The sequence below is a fragment of the Hypanus sabinus genome, chromosome 18, assembly GCF_030144855.1.
Source record: "Hypanus sabinus isolate sHypSab1 chromosome 18, sHypSab1.hap1, whole genome shotgun sequence".
Lineage (NCBI taxonomy): Eukaryota > Metazoa > Chordata > Chondrichthyes > Myliobatiformes > Dasyatidae > Hypanus > Hypanus sabinus.
Genome location: NC_082723.1, coordinates 65,396,706 through 65,420,194, shown reverse-complemented (window position 1 = coordinate 65,420,194; position 23,489 = coordinate 65,396,706). Strand labels below are relative to the sequence as shown.

The 23,489-nt window shown below is 46.2% G+C and overlaps 1 protein-coding gene across 1 annotated transcript; it reads left to right on the top strand.

The window, feature by feature from the left end:
* Nucleotides 1-4,177: 4,177 nt before the first annotated feature.
* On the top strand, nt 4,178-23,479 carry arl6ip4 (ADP-ribosylation factor-like 6 interacting protein 4). The gene is made up of 5 exons (XM_059994583.1): nt 4,178-4,324; nt 5,135-5,457; nt 11,043-11,160; nt 17,103-17,172; nt 23,305-23,479. Exons 2-5 carry the CDS (start codon nt 5,157-5,159, stop codon nt 23,359-23,361), a joined length of 546 nt encoding a protein of 181 aa, XP_059850566.1. The 5' UTR covers nt 4,178-4,324; nt 5,135-5,156; the 3' UTR covers nt 23,362-23,479.
* Nucleotides 23,480-23,489: the final 10 nt, after the last annotated feature.

The following is a 23,489-nucleotide window of genomic DNA, read 5'->3' as shown; positions in this document are numbered from 1 at the left end:
CCACAACCTTGTTGTAGGGTTTGGAAGCTTCAATGCCTCAATGACCCAGAGAGCCTTGATGGCTGGAGTCAGGGCTTTATGTTTTGGCTTTTGCTAGGGTCACCCACGGGTGGGGTAGAGGACAGACTAAGAGTGGTCCACCGGTCCTCCAGGTTCGGGGGTTCAGCTCAGGGCTAACAACCCTGACCGGTCAAACAAAACAGTTACGTAAACAGCAACGAAGAATCCTTCTACATCTGAGTGTGACGGTATTTCTGAGTCCCCACCCGGGACTTGTGTGACTGACAGTAGTGAGAACCGAGAGGAAGCTACTGACACGATGAAGGAAGCCCTGAACACCGCCAGAGATGGAGGACCTTCACTGCTGCCCTGACTGACCAGGGCAGTAAGTAACTGTTTCATAATGCTGACAAAACCTCCTCAACCCAGAAAGATTTTTTTCTGACAAGATATAAGGAATAATTAAGCATACTCTGCCTAACTCTAAATCGAATCAATATGATTCCTTCCCTTCTTGTTTTATCCTCTTCTCCCATCAATCCAATAGTTTTATGCATTCTGTAGAGGCATCTCCACTTATATCTATTATCCCACAATTATTGCCTTATTCCCTAATTCTTAACCCCACCACCCCCTTAGCTTCTGGTTTGCTTAGTGGAAGGTCTATATCCACGGCAGAACTTTTAACAGCTTTTTTGGTCAAACAATCAACCCGCTCAATCCCCTCGACACCTCTATGTGCAGGGACCCATAGGAGAACATGTAGACCAATACTGTGAATATGAAATAAAGTTTGATGAGCTTTCAGCAGTAAATCTGACCGACTGCTAGAATGACCTGTTTTAAGACTCATCAAAACTGAAAGGGAATCTGAACAAGTTATAACTTCGCAAGGACAAATTTCCCCCACCCTTCTGTAAGCTTAAAATGAGGGCACCCAATTCTGCTGTATCTGCTGATGAGTGGTTGGTACGTTAATTCTCTGTACTTGGCTGACCATACCAGATGGTAATGCAACCAGTTCGAATGGTCTCAGTTAACTGCAATTAACTAATTTACAGATTAACTTCAGAGAAGACCGTCGATAAACAGGATGGAGTTCTGTTGAGGTTGAAAATAATTAAACCCTATGGATTTCAGATTCTGAAATGAAGTCAGAAAATACTGGAAACACCATTCTTTGGGGTGAGAAAACGAACTCATGTTTTAGTTTGGCGATCATTTGTCCAAACGTCGATCAAAGGTCACAGGCTTGGGATGTTATATCTGTTATCTGCCTTGTGGGCCAATAGAAACAGAAACATAGAAAACCTACAGCACAATACAGACCCTTTGACCCACAAAGCTGTGCTGAACATGTCCCTGCCTTAGAACTACCTAGGGTTACCCATAGCCCTCTATTTTTCTGAGCTCCATGTACCTATCCAGGAGTCTCTTGAAAGACCCTTTCAGATCCACCTCCACCACCGTTGTTGGCAGCCCATTCCACACACTCACCACTCTCTGCGTTAAAAACTTACCCCTGACATCTCCTCTGTACCCACTCCCCAGTACCTTAAACCTGTGTCCTCTTGTGGCAACCATTTCAGCCCTGGGAAAAAGCCTCTGACTATCCACACGATCAATGCCTCTCATCATCTTATACATCTCTATCAGGTCACCTCTCATCCTCCGTCACTCCAAGGAGAAAATGCCGATTTCACTCAACCTATTCTCATAAGGCATGCTCCCCAATCCAGGCAACATCCTTGTAAATCTCCTCTGCACCCTTTCTATGGTTTCCACATCCTTCCTGTAGTGAGGTAACCAGAACTGAGCACAGTACTCCAATTGGGGTCTGACCAGGGTCCTATATAGCTACAACATTACCTCTCGGCTCCTAAACCTCATCCCACGATTGATGAAGGACAATGCACCGTATGCCTTCTTAACCACAGAGTCAACCTGTGCAGCAGCTTTGAGTGTCCTATGGACTCGTACCCCAAGATCTCTCTGATCCTCCACACTGCCAAGAGTCTTACCATTAGTACCATATTCTGCCATCATATTTGATCTACCAAAATGAACCACCTCACACTTATCTGGATTGAACTCCATCTGACACTTCTCAGCCTAGTTTTACATCCTATCAATGTCCCGCTGTAACCTCTGACAGCTCTCCACACTATCTACAACACCTCCAACCTTTGTGTCTTCAGCAAATTTACTAACCCATCCCTCCACTTCCTCATCCAGGTCATTTATAAAAATCACTAAGAGTAGGGGTGCCACAACAGATCCCTGAGGCACACCACTGGTCACCGACCTCCATGCAGAATATGACCCGTCTACAACCATTCTTTCCCTTCTGTGGGCAAGCCAGTTCTGGATCCACAAAGCAATGTCCCCTTGGATCCCATGCCTCCTTACTTTCACAATAAGCCTTGCATGGGGTACCTTGTCAAATATCTTGTTGAAATCCATATACACTACATCTACTGCTCTATCTTCACATCCTCAAAAAATTCCATCAGGCCCTTAAGGTACGACCTGCCTTTCTCAAAGCCCTGCTGACTATTCCTAATCATATCATGCCTCTCCAAATGTTCATAAATCCTGTTTCTCAGGATCTTCTCCATCAACTTACCAACCACTGAAGTAAGACTCACTGGTCCATAATTTCCCAGGCTATCTCTAGTCCCTTTCTTGAATAAGGGAACAACATCTGCAACCCTTCAATCCTCCCGAACCTCTCCCGTCCCCATTGATGATGCAAAGATCATCACCAGAGGCTCAGCAATCTCCTCCCTTGCCTCCCACAGTAGCCTGGGGTACATTTAGTCTGGTCCCGGTGACTTATCCAACTTGATGCTTTCTGAAGGCTCCAGCACATCCTCTTCCTTAATATCTATATGTTCAAGCTTTTCAGTCCACTGCAAGTCATCCCTACAATCACTAAGATCCTTTTCCGTAGTGAATACTGAAGCAAAATATTCATTAAGTACCTCTGCTATCTCCTTCGGTTCCATACACACTTTTCCACTGTCACACTTGATTGGTCCTATTATCTCACGTTGTATCCTCTTGCTCTTCACATACTTGTAGAATGCCTTGGTGTTGCCCTTAATCCTGTCCGCCAAGGCCTTCTCATGGCCCCTTCTGGCTCTCCTCATTTCTTTCTTAAGCTCCATCCTGCTAGCCTTATAATCTTCGAGATCTCTATCATCACCTAGTTTTTTGAACCTTTTGTAAGTTCTTCTTTTCTTCTCAACTAGATTTACAACAGCCTCTGTACATCACTGTTCCTGTATCCTACCATCCTTTCCCTGTCTCGTTGGAACATACCTATGCAGAACTCCAGGCAAATATCCCCTGAACATTTGCCACATTTCTTCTGTACATTTCCCTGAGAACATGTCTTGCCAACTTATGCTTCCAAGTTCCTGCCTAATAGCCTCATATTTCCCCTTACTCCAATTAAACACTTTCCTAACTTGTCTGTTTCTATCCCTCTCCAGTGCTATGGTAAAGGAGATAGAATTGTGATCACTATCCCCAAAATGCTCTCCCACTGACTGATCTGACACCTGACCAGGTTCATTTTTGAATTCCAGATCAAGTACAGCCTCTCCTCTTGTAGGCTTATCTACATATTCTGTCAAGAAACCTTCTTGAACACACCTAACAAACTCCACCCCGTCTAAACCCCTCGCTCTAGGGTCATGCCAATTGATATTTGGAAAATTAAAATCTCCCACCATGATAACCTTGTTATTATTACACCTTTCCAGAGTCTGTCTCCCTATCTGCTCCTTGATGTCCCTGTTACTATTGGGTGGTCTATAATTGACACTCAGTAGAGTTATTGACCCTATCCTGTTTCTAACTTCCAGCCAAAGAGACTCAGTAGACAATCCCTCCATGGCATTCACCTTTTCTGCAGCCATGACACTATCTCTGATCAATGGTGCCACACCCCCACCTCTTTTGCCTCCCTCCCTGTCCTTTCAAAGCGGTGGAAACTCTCGGCAGGTCAGGCAGCATCTGTGGTGAGAGAAGCTGAACGATTTTGGACCCAATATATAACAGAAGCTAACGGAGCTGCTGGGAAATTAACAGCATTTGCTGTTTTTACTGCAGATTCCCAGAGAAAGCGTTTTGAAACGTTGACATCTGCTTTCCGCCGCCGCGATCAGGTCAGGATTGGCGTCACCCCACGGCGGAGGGTGGGGGGACTCATCAGCGGACGTGGTTTCCGCCCGGACACAGATGACTGTCGCACACTTGCGGATAACCGGATGTGAAGGCGAGAGCCGAGTGGCCGAGGGGAACCCCGGTGTAGTGGGTGTGTGGCTGGACGGGTTTTGTGGCTGCGACCTGCTGCCTCCCTCCTCTCTTCCCTCTCTCCACCCTCCACTCCCCTTCCCCTCCCTCCTCATCCCTCTACCCACCTCATCCTCCCACTCCCCTTCCCCTCCCTCTCTCTACCCACTCCCCTTCCTCACCCCTTGCCCCCCACACACTCTCTCTCTACCCACCCCATCTTTCCACTCCCCTTCCCTCTCTCCATCCTCCCACTCCCCTTCCCCTCCCTCCTCATCCCTCCACCCACTCTCTACCCACCTCATCCTCCCATTCCTCTCCCCCTCCCTCTCTCTACCCTCTCCCGCTTTCCCAACCCCATCCCTCCCCTTCCTCCTCTCTCTAACCACTCCCCTTCCTCACCCCTGCCCTCCCCCACACTCTCTCTACCCACCCCATCTTTCCACTCCCCTTCCCTCTCTCCATCCTCCCACTCCTCTTCCCCGCCCTCTTCATCCCTCCACCCACCCACCTTATCCTCCTACTCCCCTTCCCCTCCCCACCCTCCCTCTCTCTACCCTCCCACTCCCCTTCCCCGTCCTCATCCTTCCCTCTCTCTACCACCCTCTTGCCCAACTCCTCACCCTTTCCCTCATCACACAACTGCAGCGGGGTTGTGGTGGGAGATGAGCTGTTGAGGTCAATGGGAGAGGGGGGGGGAGTTGGGGTGGGAGTTTGGAGATTCTGAGAGGGGAGGGGGGGCGGGTTTGCCAGTGTGGGATAGAGAAGGTGTTTTGGATGGAACAGACTCTTCCCTAACCACCCCTTCTCCACCCCCACTGTTCTGCTCTAGTTGCTCCCCCTTCGCCCCAGCGATGGACGGTGACAGTGAAGGCACCGGTCAGGGGGTTGGAGGGCAGCGGCCAGTCGCACGGGACAGGAGGAAGCGGAGCCGGTCGTCTTCCTCGTCCTCGTCGTCCAGCGAGAGGAGGAAGCACAAGAAGAGGAGCCACGCGTCGAAGAGAAAGAAAGAGGCCAAGCAGAAAAAGAAGAAGTCTAAGAAGCGGAAGAAGAAGCTGAGGAAGGTGAAGAGAGAGCGAGAGCCCGGGGCCGTGGGCGAACAAGCAGTCGGCCCTCCGCAGGAGCTGAGCGAGCAGCCTGGGGATACTGGGACAGGTAATCACAAGATCAGAAGACAAAAGAGCAGAAGTAGGCCATTCGGCCCATCGAGTGCTCTGCCGCTCCACCATGAGCCAAACTATTCTCCCGTCTAGTTCCAATTTCTGGCTTTTTTCCCATATCCCTTGATACCCTGACTAATTAGATACCTGTCAATCTCCTCCTCAAAACCCTCAATGATTGGGCCTCCACAGCTGTATGTGGCAATGAATTACATAAATCCACAACCCTGTGGCTGAAAAAATTTCTCCTCATCTCTGATTTAAATGGGTACCCTCTAATTCTAAGACTGTGTTTTGGTTACTGTTGGTGGAGATGACCTACCAGGAACAAGCTGCAGTGGTCCTGTCTCTGGGACTGAGGTTGGACCCTTGACTAGGAAGGGGAGGAAGGAAGAGAAGAGAGCGGTATTGATCGGGGATTCGAAAGTCAGGGGGGGCAGATAGGAGATTTTGTGGGGAAGATCGGGAGTCTCGGATGGTATGTTGCTTCCCTGGTGCCGGGGTCTGAGACATCTCAGATCGGGTGCAGGTTATTCTCGAGAGGGAGGGCAAGAATCCAGATGTTGTGGTCCATGTAGGGACCAATGACGTGGGTAGGATGAGTGAGGGGGTCCTACGTAGGGAGTTAGGTGCGAAGCTGAAGAGCAGGACCTCCAGGGTAACAATCTCAGGATTGCTACCTGTGCCACGTGCGAGTGAGGCAAGGAACAGAAGGATTATGCAGATTAATACGTGGCTGAAAGGATGGTGCAGGAGGGAGGGCTTCTGGTTTGTAGATAATTGGGCTTTGTTTCAGGGAAGGTGGGATCTGTTCCAACGGGACGGTTTACACCTGAACTGGAGTGATACTAACATTCTTGCAGGGAAGTTTGCTCGTGCTTCTTGGGGGTGGGGTGGGGGGGTTTAAACTAAATTTGCAGGGGGCAGGGATCCAGAATGTGAGAGAGGATAGCAAGATGAAGAATAAAGGACAGGTGGGGACTACACAGTTCCGAAATATTAAGTATGTAGTAGAGGAAGGTGGGGCAGAACAAGTGATAAGGAGGACTCATGTACAGAGGGATGGTCTGACAGAACATGGAGTTAAATGTGTTGAAAGAATAACTAAATTTAGGAAGGACAACAAAATTCTAGGGGCGTATAGAACCGATGGGAGTTTGGAGAGCTGGGTTAAGCACAATAGGCAGCGATTCAAACAGAGAGAGGAGAAATGGGTTAAAAATTCTATATCTGAATGCACAAAGTGTCAGAAATAAGGCGGATGAGCTTGAAGCCCAGGTGCGATGTTGTTGGGATAACGGAGACATGGCTGCAGGGAGATCAGACCTGGGAAATGAATGTACAAGGGTATACATGCTATTGTAGGGACAGAAATGTGGGCAGAGGGGGTGGGGTGGCCCTGTTGGTGAAGAATAAGATTCAGTCCTTTGCAAGGGGGGGACATAGGGTCAGGAGAAGTAGAGTCTGTGTGGATAGAACTGAGGAACAGTAAGGGCAAAAGGACCCAAATGGGTGTTGTCTACAAGCCACCAAACAGTAGCATGGATATTGGGTGCAAGTTGAATAGGGAGTTAACATTGGCATGTGGCAAAGGTAATGTCGCAGTAGTTATGGGGGATTTCAACATGCAGGTGAACTGGGAGAATCAGGTTGGTGCTGGACCCCTGGATAGGGAATTTGTAGAGTGCCTACGGGATGCATTCTTGGAACAGCTTGTACGAGAGCCGACCAGGGACAAGACTATTCTGGATTTAGTGTTATGTAATGAACAGGATTTGATAAGCGATCTCGCAGTAAAGGAGCCATTAGGAGGTAGTGAACACAATATGATAAGTTTTTATCTGCAATTTGAGAAGGATAAGGGCAGCTCGGAGGTGTCAGTGTTGCAGATGAACGGGAAACTATGGAGCCATGAGGGAGGAGCTGGCCAAAGTTGACTGGACGGATAGCCTAGCAGAAAAGACAGTGGAACAGCAATGGCAGGTATTCTTGGGAATAATGCACAAGGTGCAAAATCAGTTCATCCCCCAGAGAAGGAAGGATTCAAAGGGGGGAAAGGGGCCACAGTGGTTGACAAAGGAAGTCAGAGATTGCACAGCATTTAAAAAAAAGGAAATATGATAGAGCTAAGGTGAGTGGGAGGACAGATGATTGGGAAGTTTTTAAGGAACAACAGAACTTAACTAAAAAGACAATATGGGGAGAAAAAATGAGGTACGAACGCAAGCTAGCCAGGAATATAAAGGAAGATAGCAAAAGCTTTTTTAGGTATGTGAAGAGAAAGAAGATAGTTAAGAACAATGTTGGGCCCTTGAAGAATGAATTGGGTGAAATTGTTATGGGAAACAGAGAAATGGCAGAAGAATTTAATGAGTATGTAACCCCCTGGGTCGCCTCAGGCTCGCTCAGCTCATTCTCGTCTAGGGGGAGCAGCCTTCGGCCCCGCCAAACTGGGTAATCAGCTGGTGTGGATGCTGTGTGATGTCCCCGCCTCGAACCCCCCCTTTGGGGTCCGATCCTCGCCCAGCTTAGAGCATTGCGTCCTCTCTCTCGACCCCCTCGCGCCGATCTGCCCAAAAGCCCGTCAACAAAAGCTTACAGACTCAGAAGAAAGAACATTAATCCCCATTTGGTTTACAAAGGAATACCATTCTCGGTATCAGTAAATTAGCATTCCTGCTATTTAACAAAAAGAAACCCTTTCCCAACAGTAACAAAGAAAAATGAAGAAACCCCTTTTACAAGTACTTTAGATCTAAGGAAGACACAAGCAATCTCCCAGATGTATGGATGGGCCAAGGACACAGGGTAACAGAGGAAATGAAACAGATTGACATTCGGAAGGAAACGGTGATGAGAAGACTGATGGGACTGAAGGCTGACAAATCCCCAGGTCCAGATGGTCTGCACCCTAGGGTACTAAAGGAGGTGGCCCTGGAAATTGCAGATGCATTGGTAATCATTTTCCAATGTTCCTAAGATTCAGGATCAGTTCCTGAGGATTGGAGAATGGCTAATGTTATCCCACTTTTTAAGAAAGGAGCGAGGGAGAAAACAGAGAACTATCGACCTGTCAGCCTGACATCGGTGGTGGGAAAGATGCTAGAGTCCATTATTAAGGATGAAATCGTGGTATATCTAGATAGCAGTGATAGGATTGGGCTGAGCCAGCATGGATTTACCAAGGGCAAATCATGCTCGACTAATCTGTTGGAGTTTTTCGAGGATGTAACCGGGAAGTTAGATGGGGGAGATCCAGTGGATGTAGTGTACCTCGATTTTCAGAAGGCATTTGATAAGGTCCCACATAGAAGATTGGTGGGTAAAATCAAAGCTCAGGGCATCGGGGGGAAGGCATTGACATGGATAGAAAACTGGTTGGCAGATAGAAAGCAAAGGGTAGCGGTGAATGGGTGTTTCTCAGAATAGCAGGTGGTGACTAGTGGGGTGCCACAGGGCTCGGTATTGGGACCACAGCTGTTTACCATTTACGTTAACGATTTGGATGAAGGCATAAAAAATAACATCAGCAAATTTGCTGATGATACTAAGCTGGGTGGCAGGGTGACATGTGATGAGGATGTTAGGAGAATTCAGGGTGACTTGGATAGGCTGGGTGAGTGGGCAGATACTTGGCAGATGGCATTTACTGTGAATAAGTGTGAGGTTATCCACTTTGGGAGTAAGAACAGGAAGGCAGATTATTATCTGAACAGTGTAGAGTTGGGTAAGGGAGAAATACAAAGAGATCTTGGAGTCCTTGTTCATCAGTCACTGAAGGTGAATGAGCAAGTGCAGCAGGCAGTGAAGAAGGCTAATGGAATGTTGGCCCTTATTACAAAGGGAATTGAGTACAAGAGCAAGGAAATCCTCTTGCATTTGTACAGGGCCCTGGTGAGACCACACCTGGAGTATTGTGTACAGTTTTGGTCTCCAGGGTTAAGGAAGGACATCCTCGTAGATTCACGAGGTTAATTCCTGGGATGTCTGGACTGTCTTACGCAGAAAGGTTAGAGAGACTGGGCTTGTACACGCTGGAATTAAGGAGATTGAGAGGGGATCTGATAGGGATTGGACAATATAGAGGCAGGAAATATGTTCCAGGTGCTGGGAGAGTCCAGTACCAGAGGGCATGGTTTGAGAATAAGGGATAGGTCATTTAGGACAGAGTTAAGGAAAAACTTCTTCTCCCAGAGAGTTGTGGGGGTCTGGAATGCACTGCCTTGGAAGGCAGTGGAGGCCAATTCTCTGGATGCTTTCAAGAAGGAGCTAGATAGGTATCTTATGGATAGGGGAATCAAGGGATATGGGGACAAGGCAGGAACCGGGTATTGATAGTAATTGATCAGCCATGATCTCAAAATGGCGGTGCAGGCTCAAAGGGCCGAATGGTCTACTTCTGCACCTATTGTCTATTGTCCTCTTGTCCTGGACTCACCCACCAAGGGAAACAGCCTTTTTACGTCTACTCTGTCCAACCCTTTCAACATTTGAAATGTTTCTATGAGATCCCCTCTCATTCTTCTATACACTAATGAATACAATCCAAGAGCTGACAAATGCTCCTCATATGTTAGTCCCTGCATTCCAGGAATCATCCTCGTAAATCTTCTCTGAACTCTGTCCAACAACAGTACATCCTTTCTAAGATAGGGGGCCCGAAACTTCACACAGTATTCCAAATGGGGTCTCACCAGTGCCCCATAGAGCCTCATCAACACCTCCTTACTCTTGTACACTATTTCTCTTGAAATGAATGCCGACATAGCATTCGCTTTCCTTACTGCCGATCCAACCTGGTGGTTAACCTTTAGGGTATCCTGCACTAGGACCCCCAAGTCCCTTTGCACTTCCGATTTTTGAATTTTCTCCCTATCTAAATAATAATCTGCCCGATTGTTTCTTCTTCCAAAATGTAATGCTGGGGTGGCTGGAGTTCCGGCCGGCCAATTCTTTACCCATCTGTGACTGACTGGCTCCGAGGGCTGGGGGAGGATTCAAATGGCCCTTTAGCAACCGTCTGCTGGAGGAAGCTACAGGTCCAGTGGCGCCTGGGGAGGGAATGACGCTGGCGACATTTTGTGCCGGCATTGATGTCTGACGCAGTTCCGACCTGAAACGTTGATGTATACTCTCCATCCGCTCAGTTCATCCGGTGGATTGTTAGTTGCTGCGGTTTCATCTGCACTCTCTCGAGTCTGTATTTCACCATTTCATTCCTGAGAAGAGTCTCCTCCCTGGGTTGTCACTGTGGCCCCCGTCTGGCGGGCCATCGCCCTCCCCTCAGCGTGATGCTGTTGCAGCTCGGGCGTCCGAGTTCTGAGTTCATTTCCAGCGCCGTCTGTAAGGAGTTGTTTCGTTCTACCTGTGATCCGAGTGGGTTTCCTCCGGGTGCTCCGGTTTCCTCCCACAGTGCAGAGATGCATTGGTTAGTAGGTCAGTAATTACCCCCCCCCCCCCCCCCCCCACCGGTGAAGTCACACCAGCCTTTCTGTTTTTGCACACACACCCTCATTAGAGGCGTGTTGGAGGACTGAAACGTGCTCGAGCGTCCCACCATGACCCACACTGCCTCTTCAGTCGTTACAGATGAGCAGAAAGCTCGAATTCAGGCCATGCGACCGATGACCAAAGAGGAGTGGGAGACCCGGCAGAGTGTCGTCCGGCACGTTGTGGACCTGGAGACCGGCAGAAAGCGGTAAGGTTGCGGCTTCACCCTGGAAGGTGCACAGGGGAGATCCAGGCTGAAGCCTAGATAAAGAAATAAAACGATGGGGTGGGACAAGGGGTATGAGGTGGGACGAGGGGTATGGTGGGAGCTGGGGCAGTATGAGTGGGGCGGTGCGTGACGGGGAAGTACAAGAGGTATGGAGAGTGATGGAGTGAAACCAGGGGTACAGTGGCCAATGTGATAGGTTGAGGGATACGGTGGGCGATGAGATGGTATGAGGGGTATGGTAGGTAACAGGGCAGAATGTGGGCAGGTAACAGGGCGGTACAAGGGCTCGTATACATTCTTGGCTCGTTGCCGGCCCTGCTAACATCTATGGGACTCGGCCACCCTTCATAAACAATACACGTCTAGGGTCGGAACGATTTGGGGTTCAACCAAACAGGAACATAGAAATGTTCTGATTAAAGATACCTCGATTGGAGTGAATGCTGTGGAAATGCTGCACGTGCACAATTATTGGTCAGCAAGAAATATCAAATTGTACACTGTATAAAATTATACTTAAGGTATCTTTACAAATTTGAGCTTTATTGAACAGTGGGAAAAAGAAAAGGAAAAATAAAATAAAATGGCCCATTATAGTTGACCCAGACCAAATGCACACACAAAGCTGGATCTCACACCGGAGTCATCTTTAACTTGTGCACTGGGCCCACGGTCTGTGTGAAGGGACACACTGCATGCTGAACTTCATTTGAAATCCATCTCGAACAAATGGCCACTCTCTGTTTAGTATTTTCCCTTCCTCCTTGCCCAGTCATCTGCACAAAGCCCCTTGTGCAACAGAGATGGCATCTTCTCTTCTGTCCTCTCCATAGCTCCCGCCAAAAAACACACGAACCACACTGTCCGTCACAAATCTCTCTCCGCCTTGCTCTCTTGGACTTTCCCGATTCTGCCATCCTGATTGGCTGACATGACACTCCCAAGTTGAACATCACAGCCCCTTTTAGCCAAAACCAAAACATCCTAAAATCAGAACACTGCTTTTACAGAACTGCTGAAATGAAATAACTACAGCACAGCGGTATAAATGTTCGAGGCTGATGGGGCAGTCCGTGGGGTATAGTGGGTAATTGTGTCAGAATTGGGTTTAATATCACTGGTGTATGTTTTGAATTATGTTGTTTTGCGACAGCAGCACAGTGCGATGGTTCCTTAAATAAGTAGTGTGGAAAGAGACCAAAAAAGAAGTGAGGTAGCATTCAAGGTTTGAATGTCCATTCAGAAATCGGATGACGGAGGGGAAGAAGCTGTTCCTGAATTGTTGAGTGTGTGGCTTCAGGCTTCTGTACCTCCTCCCTGATGGAAGCAATGAGATGAGGGCATGTTCTGGGTGATGGGTCCTTAATGATGGACGCTGCCTTTTTGACAATCAGTATAAATTGACATCAAGGTCGACACAACCTTTGGGTAAAGGCAAGATGCAAGGATGTGATACTTTGTTCCTGAGGATCAGAAATGGTCATCCCTGAATTCTTCCATCTGGGGTTTCACTGCTGCCGGTCCAACTACATGAATGGGGGCTTGGTTTCATCTGTCTGAACCGAGGTTGGTTTGTGGGCAGTGGGAAAATTTCCCCTCGTGGTTGTTGATCTTGTTACTGGAGGGTCAGTTTCACTGGACCCTGTCACTCTGATCTGGCCCAATACCCTTGTTACCCTGCTACAGCACTGGCATCTTTACATAGTGTATTGTCTAAAGGGCAGGATAGGGGTCCCAGCTGTTCCATTGTGGGTGGGTTGGAGTCCCGTTTAGAGTCAAGACTGCATTGAATAACTGTGGAGAGGGTGTCACTCGGTTTTTGTGGAATTAATTTCAGACCCAGGGTCAGAAACGTTAGAGTGTAGGTCAAGAACCCAGGCAGGAGGGTTGCAGGAGAATTTCAGGGGTTGGGGTCATTGAGGTTAGAGGTGGGGAAGGGGGTTAATGGAGTCTGCGATTAGGGGTGGGAACAGGATGCAGATGCAACTGTGAGGATGAGGCTTGGGGAGGCATGGAGAAGGTAAGGAGAGAGTCCAGAGTTTGGGATCTGTGGGGGAGAGATTGGGGAAGGGATTTTACGGGTATTAGGATTTGGGGTTTGGAATCGGTTCAAAGTTTGTGCATGGGTTTAGGGTTTGAAATTGGAAGTTTGCATTTTGGGGATTGTTGGGGTTGGAGGTAGAGATTGCGGTTGGAGGTTTGGACTTGGGATTGGTGTTGGGGTTTGTGATTGGAGATTTGGAGTTTGTGTTGGGGGTTTGAGCTTGGAAGTTGGGATTTCGGGGCTAGTGTCGGTTTGGTTGGAGATTTAGATTTGAGGTTTCTATTTGGAGGGTTGTGGTTGGAGGTTTAGTTTTGAGGTTTAGTTGGAGGGTTGTGGTTGGAGGTTTAGATTTGAGGTTTGTAGTCGGAGGGTTGTGGTTGGAGGTTTAGATTTGAGGTTTGTAGTTGGAGGTTTAGATTTGAGGTTTGTAGTTGGAGGGTTGTGGTTGGAGGTTTAGATTTGAGGTTTCTATTTGGAGTTTTGTAGTTGGAGGGTTGTGGTTGGAGGTTTAGATTTGAGGTTTGTAGTTGGAGGGTTGTGGTTGGAGGTTTAGATTTGAGGTTTCTATTTGGAGGGTTGTGGTTGGAGGTTTAGATTTGAGGTTTAGTTGGAGGGTTGTGGTTGGAGGTTTAGATTTGAGGTTTGTAGTTGGAGGTTTGTGGTTGGAGGTTTAGATTTGAGGTTTGTGGTTGGAGGTTTAGATTTGAGGTTTCTATTTGGAGGGTTGTGGTTGGAGGTTTAGATTTGAGGTTTGTGGTTGGAGGTTTAGATTTGAGGTTTGTAGTTGGAGGTTTAGATTTGAGGTTTGTAGTTGGAGGTTTAGATTTGAGGTTTGTAGTTGGAGGTTTAGATTTGAGGTTTCTATTTGGAGGGTTGTGGTTGGAGGTTTAGATTTGAGGTTTGTGGTTGGAGGTTTAGATTTGAGGTTTGTGGTTGGAGGTTTAGATTTGAGGTTTGTAGTTGGAGGTTTAGATTTGAGGTTTGTAGTTGGAGGTTTAGATTTGAGGTTTCTATTTGGAGGGTTGTGGTTGGAGGTTTAGATTTGAGGTTTGTGGTTGGAGGTTTAGATTTGAGGTTTGTAGTTGGAGGTTTAGATTTGAGGTTTGTAGTTGGAGGTTTAGATTTGAGGTTTCTATTTGGAGGGTTGTGGTTGGAGGTTTAGATTTGAGGTTTAGTTGGAGGGTTGTGGTTGGAGGTTTAGATTTGAGGTTTGTAGTTGGAGGTTTGTGGTTGGAGGTTTAGATTTGAGGTTTGTGGTTGGAGGTTTAGATTTGAGGTTTCTATTTGGAGGTTTGTGGTTGGAGGTTTAGATTTGAGGTTTGTGGTTGGAGGTTTAGATTTGAGGTTTGTAGTTGGAGGTTTAGATTTGAAGTTTGTAGTTGGAGGGTTGTGGTTGGAGGTTTAGATTTGAGGTTTGTAGTTGGAGGGTTGTGGTTGGAGGTTTAGATTTGAGGTTTGTAGTTGGAGGTTTAGATTTGAGGTTTCTATTTGGAGGGTTGTGGTTGGAGGTTTAGATTTGAGGTTTAGTTGGAGGGTTGTGGTTGGAGGTTTAGATTTGAGGTTTGTAGTTGGAGGTTTGTGGTTGGAGGTTTAGATTTGAGGTTTGTGGTTGGAGGTTTAGATTTGAGGTTTCTATTTGGAGGGTTGTGGTTGGAGGTTTAGATTTGAGGTTTGTGGTTGGAGGTTTAGATTTGAGGTTTGTAGTTGGAGGTTTAGATTTGAAGTTTGTAGTTGGAGGGTTGTGGTTGGAGGTTTAGATTTGAGGTTTGTAGTTGGAGGGTTGTGGTTGGAGGTTTAGATTTGAGGTTTCTAGTTGGAGAGTTGTGGTTGGAGGTTTAGATTTGAGGTTTGTGGTTGGAGGTTTAGATTTGAAGTTTGTAGTTGGAGGTTTAGATTTGAGGTTTGTAGTTGGAGGTTTAGATTTGAGGTTTGTAGTTGGAGGTTTAGATTTGAGGTTTCTATTTGGAGGGTTGTGGTTGGAGGTTTAGATTTGAGGTTTGTGGTTGGAGGTTTAGATTTGAGGTTTGTAGTTGGAGGTTTAGATTTGAGGTTTGTAGTTGGAGGTTTAGATTTGAGGTTTCTATTTGGAGGGTTGTGGTTGGAGGTTTAGATTTGAGGTTTAGTTGGAGGGTTGTGGTTGGAGGTTTAGATTTGAGGTTTGTAGTTGGAGGTTTGTGGTTGGAGGTTTAGATTTGAGGTTTGTGGTTGGAGGTTTAGATTTGAGGTTTCTATTTGGAGGGTTGTGGTTGGAGGTTTAGATTTGAGGTTTGTGGTTGGAGGTTTAGATTTGAGGTTTGTAGTTGGAGGTTTAGATTTGAAGTTTGTAGTTGGAGGGTTGTGGTTGGAGGTTTAGATTTGAGGTTTGTAGTTGGAGGGTTGTGGTTGGAGGTTTAGATTTGAGGTTTCTAGTTGGAGAGTTGTGGTTGGAGGTTTAGATTTGAGGTTTGTGGTTGGAGGTTTAGATTTGAAGTTTGTAGTTGGTGGTTTAGATTTGAGGTTTGTAGTTGGAGGTTTAGATTTGAGGTTTGTAGTTGGAGGTTTAGATTTGAGGTTTCTATTTGGAGGGTTGTGGTTGGAGGTTTAGATTTGAGGTTTGTGGTTGGAGGTTTAGATTTGAGGTTTGTAGTTGGAGGTTTAGATTTGAGGTTTGTAGTTGGAGGTTTAGATTTGAGGTTTCTATTTGGAGGGTTGTGGTTGTAGGTTTAGATTTGAGGTTTGTGGTTGGAGGTTTAGATTTGAGGTTTGTAGTTGGAGGTTTAGATTTGAGGTTTGTAGTTGGAGGTTTAGATTTGAGGTTTCTATTTGGAGGGTTGTGGTTGGAGGTTTAGATTTGAGGTTTAGTTGGAGGGTTGTGGTTGGAGGTTTAGATTTGAGGTTTGTAGTTGGAGGTTTGTGGTTGGAGGTTTAGATTTGAGGTTTGTGGTTGGAGGTTTAGATTTGAGGTTTGTGGTTGGAGGTTTAGATTTGAGGTTTCTATTTGGAGGGTTGTGGTTGGAGGTTTAGATTTGAGGTTTGTGGTTGGAGGTTTAGATTTGAGGTTTGTAGTTGGAGGTTTAGATTTGAAGTTTGTAGTTGGAGGGTTGTGGTTGGAGGTTTAGATTTGAGGTTTGTAGTTGGTGGGTTGTGGTTGGAGGTTTAGATTTGAGGTTTGTAGTTGGAGGTTTAGATTTGAGGTTTCTATTTGGAGGGTTGTGGTTGGAGGTTTAGATTTGAGGTTTAGTTGGAGGGTTGTGGTTGGAGGTTTAGATTTGAGGTTTGTAGTTGGAGGTTTGTGGTTGGAGGTTTAGATTTGAGGTTTGTGGTTGGAGGTTTAGATTTGAGGTTTCTATTTGAAGGGTTGTGGTTGGAGGTTTAGATTTGAGGTTTGTGGTTGGAGGTTTAGATTTGAGGTTTGTAGTTGGAGGGTTGTGGTTGGAGGTTTAGATTTGAGGTTTCTAGTTGGAGAGTTGTGGTTGGAGGTTTAGATTTGAGGTTTGTGGTTGGAGGTTTAGATTTGAAGTTTGTAGTTGGAGGGTTGTGGTTGGAGGTTTAGATTTGAGGTTTGTGGTTGGAGGTTTAGATTTGAGGTTTGTAGTTGGAGGGTTTGTGGTTGGAGTTTTAGATTTGAGGTTTGTGGTTCGAGGGTTGTGGTTGGGTTCGGGCTTTTGCTTCTGTGGGGAAGCTGCTGTCAGTGTTGACAAGAGCAGGTTCATGTTTCTAAAGAGGTCGCGGATTGGGGTGAATTCAGGGTGGACGGGCCATCCTGACTCATTGTCACGGTCTCCTAGGCACCTGATTTCCATAGCTCGATACTATTTGTTCAAATTCTGATTTTGTACTTTTGGATTGATATTAAAAATGGCAAACCTTGGTTATTAATTTTCATGTTATGTTGCAGGCTGATTAAAGGTGATGGAGAAGTTCTGGAAGAAATTGTTAGCTTTGAGAGACACAAAGAAATTAATAAGGTAAAAAAAATATTCAACTTTGATTGTACTGAGGAGATTTTGATGAAGTCACTGTGACTCTGCCAAAGAACTGGCCTTTATTCAGCTCAGTTCTAACTTTATTCTGAGATTGTTGTCGTAATTCTGGGCACAGATTGGTGAAGAATGTGAATAGAAATCTCTTGTTGCCCAAACCAAGAGGAGGACAGTTAGCTTCTGCAGTCAACAGTGTTGACCTTCTCCAATCCCTGACTGTAAGAGGTTGTTGGGTGAAAAGAGCCTTTTCTCGGGACATCGGAAGTTTTGAGAGGAGAAGACTTCAATCAGGTCGACTGAGTACAAAAGGCAGCAGTTTGCTACAGAGAGATAGAGCTTTGACCTGTCACCAAATCAGCATTTGGGATTGATAAGCAAATTAAAGGAAGGCAGGAGCAGACGCAGTGGCCGTTGACGCAGCGGCCGTCGTCTGAGTGGACGTAGTCAAATTGTGATCTTGAGGTTTCAGCAAGGAGAGGCTTCAGTCAGAGAAGGCACAAAAGAGAAAAGCTCTAGGTTATTTTTCTTTTTTCCCATCTTTATATCTGCTCGGCTAGGACAGTAGAGGTGCCGGGCAAGGGAGTTGAATGCTCCTCTTGGAGGATGTGGGAAGACGGGGGGGTGGGGGGGGCAGGGAAACCAGGGTCTGGGATATCTCGGATCGAGTCCTCAGCATTCTTAAGTAGCAGGGTGACAGCCAGAAGTCATGGGTCATGTAGGTACCAATGACAGGGGCAGGATGAGTGATGAGGTTCTGCATAGGGAGTTGGGGTGCTAAGTTAAAGGGCAGGGCCTCCAGGGTTGTGATCTCAGGATTGCTACCCATGCCGCATGCTAGTGAGGCCAGAACTAGGGGAAATTATATAGATTATATAGTTTAATATGTGGTTAAGGAGTTGGTGTAGGAGGGAGGGATTTTCAGATTATTGGGCTCTCTTCCAGGGAAGGTGGGACCTGTACTGAAGGGACGGGTCGCACCTGAACTGGATGGGGGCAAATATCCTAATGGGCAGGTTTGTAAATGGTGTACGATGGGGTTTAAACTAGAGTTGCAAGGGGATGGGAACCAGAGTGTCAGGACAGTTAGTGGAGGAAGATGTTGGCAAGACCTCAGACAAAGTTAGGAATCAAAAGGTTGAGCATTGTGTGACTAGTGTCCTGAGCTGTGTGTATTTCAAGAGGTATCGTAGGAAAGGCAAATAAAAGTGCTGTGGTTGAGGGAGCTGGTTTGGCAATGTGTAGTGAGGAGAGGCTGTTGATAGGGAAAAATTGCAGTCAACAGGCTGAGTTGCAATGTAAAAGGTGGACAGAATTGGAGGATGAATACAGGACTGAAGGTGTTATCTCTGAATGTGCTCAGTAGACGGAATAAGGTAGATGAACTTGTAGCGCAGTTACAGGTTGTCAGGTATGATGTAGGCATCACTGAATCACGGCTGAAAGAAGATTATAGCTGGGAGCTGAACGTCCAAGGATACACAATGTATTGAAAGGACAGGCAGGAAGGCAGAGGGGGTGTTGATCTGTTGGTTAAAAAATGAAATCAAATCATTAGAAAGAGGTGACATTAGGAAGGTGCTGAATTTTAGTGGACAGAGCTAAGGTACTGCAAGATTGATATACAGACCCCAAACAGTATTAAGGATGTGGTCTACAAATTACAACGAGAGATAGAAAATGCAAGCCAAAAGGGCAGTGTTACAATAGTCATGGGGGAATTCAATTTGCAGGTAGATTTGGGAATCCAGTCGGTGCTGGATGCCAGGAGGGGGCATTTCTAAGATGCCTTTGCAATGGCTTTTTAGAGCAGCTCGTGGTTGAGGGGATCAGCCTGTCTGGATTGGGTGTTGTGCAATGAGCCAGAATTGATTAGGGAGCTTAAGGTAAAAGAACCCTTAGGGGAAAGTGATCACAATATGATTGAATTCTCCCTGAAATTTGAGAAGGAGAAGCTAAAGTCAGATGTATCAGTATTACAGTGGAGTAAAAGGAATTACAGAGGCATGAGAGAGGAGTTGGCCAGAATTCATTGGAAAAGAACATTGGCAGGGGTGATGGCAGAGCAGCAATGGCTGGAATTTCTGGAAGCAATTCGGAAGGCACCGGATATATACATCCCAAAGAGGAAGAAGTGTTGTAAAGGAAAGATTCCATAACCGTGGCTAACAAGATAAGTCAAAGTCTACAATAAAGCCAAAGGGAGGGCGTATACTAGAGCAAAAATTTGTTGGAAGTTAAAGGATTGGGAATCTTTTAAAAACCATCAGAAGGCAATTAAGAAGTCATTAAGCAGGTAAAAATGGAATAAGAAAGTAATCTAGCCAATTATATTAAAGAAGATACCAAAAGACTCTTCAGATACATAGTGTAAAAGGGAGGTGAGAGTGGATATTGGATTGCTGGTAAACAATGTTGGACAGGTGGTAATGGGGGACAAGGAAATGACAGATGAACTGAATTAGTATTTTGTGTCAGTCTTCACTGTGGAAGACATTAGCAGTATGATGAAAATTTCAAGGCATGAAGGCATGAAGTTCGAGGCATGAAGTGTATGAAGTTATCATAACTAGAGAGAATGTCCTTGGGAAACTGAAAGGTCTGTAGGTAGGTAACTTTCCTGAACCAGATGGTCTACACCCCAGGGTTCTAAAAGAGATGGCTGAAGAGATTGTGGAGGCATTAGTGATGATCTTTCAAGAATCACGAAATTCTGGAATAGTCCTTGAAGACTGAAAAATGTCATTCAAATTTTCAAGATGGGAGAGAGGCAGAAGAAAGGAAACTGTAGGCCGGTTAGTCTTTCCTCAGTGGTTGGAAAGATGTTGGAGTCAATTATTAAGGATGAGGGTGCTTGGCACATGATAAAATAGACTGTAATCAGCAAGGGAAAAACTTGCCTGACAAATCTGTTGGAATTGATACTGATGTTGTGTACTTAGATTTTCAGAAGGCCTTTGACAAGGTGCTACACAAGAAGCTGCGAGCCCATGGTATTACAGGAAAAGATTCTAGCATGGATAAAGCAATGGCTGATTGGCAAGAGGCAAGGAGTAGGAATAAAGCCTTTTCTGGCTGGCTGTGGCGACTAGTGGTGTTCCACAGGGGTCTGTGCTCAGACCGATTCTTTTTACATTATATGTCAATCATTTGGATGATGGAATTGATGGCTTTGTCGCAAAGTTCGCAGATGATATGAAGATAGGTGGAGGGGCAGGTAGCATTGAGGAAATAGAGAGGCTGTAGAAGGGCTTTAAGACAGATTAGGAGAATGGGCAGATTGAATACAGTGTTGAGGAGTGTATGGTCATGCACTTTGGTAGAAGAAATGAAAGAGTTTACTGTTTTCTAACTGAAGACCAAATACAAAAAGCTGAGTTGCAGAGACTTGGGAGTCCTTGTGCAGGATTCCCTAAAGGTTAATTTGCAGATGGAGTCTGTGGTGAGGAAGGGAAATGCAATATTAGCATTTATTTCAAGACGATTAAAACATAAGAGCAAGGATGTAATGTTGAGACTTTATAAAACACTGGTGAGGTCTCACTTGGAGTACAGTGAGCAGGTTTAGGCCTCTTGGAAAAGATGTGCTGAAACTGGAGAAGGTTCAAAAGAATGATTCCAATATTCCAATGGCTTGTCATATGAAGAGTGTTTGATGGCTCTGGGCCCGTATTCACTAGAATTCAGAAGAATGAGGGATGACCTCAATAAAACTTATTGAATGGTGAAAGGCCTCAATAGAGTGGGTGTGGAGAACCTGTTTCCGATGGTGGGCGAAGTCTGGGATCAGAGGACACAGCTTCGGAATAGAGGGGTGTCCTTTTAGAATGGAGATGAGGAGGAATTTTTTTTAGCCAAAGAGTGGTGAATTGGAATTCTTTGCACGGGCTGCTGGGGAGGCCAAATCTGTATGTTTACTTAAGGCAGAAGTTGATGGATAATTGATTGGTCAGGGTATGAAGGGCTATGGGGAGAAGGCAGGAGATTGTGGCTGAGAGGAAAGTTTGATCAGCCATGATGGTGGACCAGACTCTGGCCCAAATGGCCTAATTTTGCTCCTATATCTTATGGTCTTATCAAGATATATAAACTGAGGAGGGACGTTAATGAGGTGAATGCAGATAGACTTTGTGCTGGACTGGGGAATGATTGAGGGCTGAGATTTAAGGTGAGAGGGGAAAAATTTAATAGGCAATAGATTAACTAAGGTGCTCCTTCCTTCCACTAGCCTGCAGGTCACCTTTGGGCAAGGTGTAGCACTTGCTTAACACCCCCCCTCCCCAAAATCAGGGTCACATGAAGCCATGGGATGGTCGTTTGAGCAGCCGGTACAGATCACAAGTCCTGGTTATGTGACCACTGACACCAGGCAGACAATCCCTGAAGAGTATTGATAGTGGCTTGGGTCACCCGTCTTTGTAGTCACTGCCCAGAAGAAGGCAACAGTAAACCACTTGAGCAGAATGATTTGCCAAAAACAATTATGGCTTTGATGAGATCTTGGTTAGGATGGACCATTAGGGGCCAAATGGTCTCTTCAGTGCTAAATGACTCCTACAGATAGAAGCTGTGGGGGAAATTCCATTTTGCTTGAATTCATTTGGGTTTCAGCTCGGAGAGTACACTGATGCTAGTTGGGCAAAGTTCGAAAAGCCTGATGTATGTGAATCTTAGAGTCCGGGGCCAAGGATTGGGGTCCTGGAGGCAGCTTGTCTGGGTGTGTGTGGTTGGGAAGGAAAGGGATGTTTTGCTGTACCTTGTGGGCATGCTTTGTAGGTGCCTTAATGTGTGTGGACACTTGTGAGCTCCCTCAGTGTATCTTTTGGATGCACTGGTTGTTGATGCAAACAGAGAATTTCACTGTGAGGTGGAGAGCATGATGTCAGTCTATAGAGGGTTGTTCCTGGCTGCGAACTGTGCAGAACCTTGGCATTACGGGGGGTGGGGGGGCTGCAAAAAGAGCCCTCAGGACTGTCACAGAGGTTGTTGAGTGAGCCTCCAGGTGGCCATGGATCAGCCGGTGTGACCTGTGGACCAGTGCTGCTGGGACACAAGCCGGGGACTGATCAACCCTGGCTGGGTTGCCTGGACGAGGGTGGCTGATGTTGAAAGACCCAAAACACCTGATGACCCCAGGTTACATCAGTGATGACGTGCCCTTTGCCTATCCTGGGATGTAATTCAACATCATGATGTACATCAGCAACATTAAAGAAGGGAAGGGGAAAAACTGGAGGTTTGTTCTCTCTCTCTGTGAAATTCTGTAGAGGGGGATTGGGGGAGTCTCCCTCCACCCATTATGTCTAAAAACTGAGTAAGGAAGTGTAAAGATTTGATGCCCGTGGTAAAATGGGGTAGTAACAGCCAGGGAATAGCAGTTAGTGAGGGGAGCTGAAACTACGGTACACAAAATGTGAAACATTGAGCATCCCAAAGACCCTGTGACCGGTTTCCTCCCACATCCCAAAGACATACGGGTAAGTAGGTTTATAAAGTCATAGAACAATACAGAAACAGGCCCTTTGGCCCATCTTATCCATGCCAAACTGCCTACTCCCATTGACCTGCACCAGGACCATGGCCCTCCATACCCCTCCCATCCATGTACCTATCCAAACCTCTTTTTAAAAAAAAATTGCAATCAAGCTCGCATGCACCACTTGTGCTGGTAGCTCGTTCCACCGTCTCACCACCCTCTGAGTGAAGGAGTTTCCCCTCATGTTCCCCTTAAAATTTTCACCTTTCACCCTTAACCCATGACCTCTGGTTGTAGTCCCACTCAATCTCTGCCCTCATAACATTGTATACCTCAGTCAAATCTGCTCTCAGTCTTCTACACTCCAAGGAGTAAAGCCCTAACTTATTCAATCTTTCCTTATAACTCAGGTCCTCCAGACCCAGCAACATCCTTGTAAATTTTTTCTGTGCTCTTTCAACCTTATTTACCTCTTTCCTGTAGGTGGGTGACCAAAGGTTGATTGGTTGGTGCAGGCTCGTTGGTCTGAAGGGGCCCGTTACCATGCTGTATCTCTAAGTAAATAGTTACTCGGGGAGTGTTATTTTGCCATCACTCACCGACCGAATGTGGATGACTGACAGATGCTGTGTTTTGTATTGTAGCAGGCGACGAGGGGCGATGGATTCACTTTCCAGGTGAGAATGGGCCTGAAAAGGTGACAAAGAGGTGAAAACCTTTGGGATGACTGGAGGGTTCAGATCCATGCGTGCTGATAAATAGAATTTTATTTGAGAATGGCTTTTGATTAGTTTTTAATAAATTGTACAGCAATTGCAATTTTGTCCTT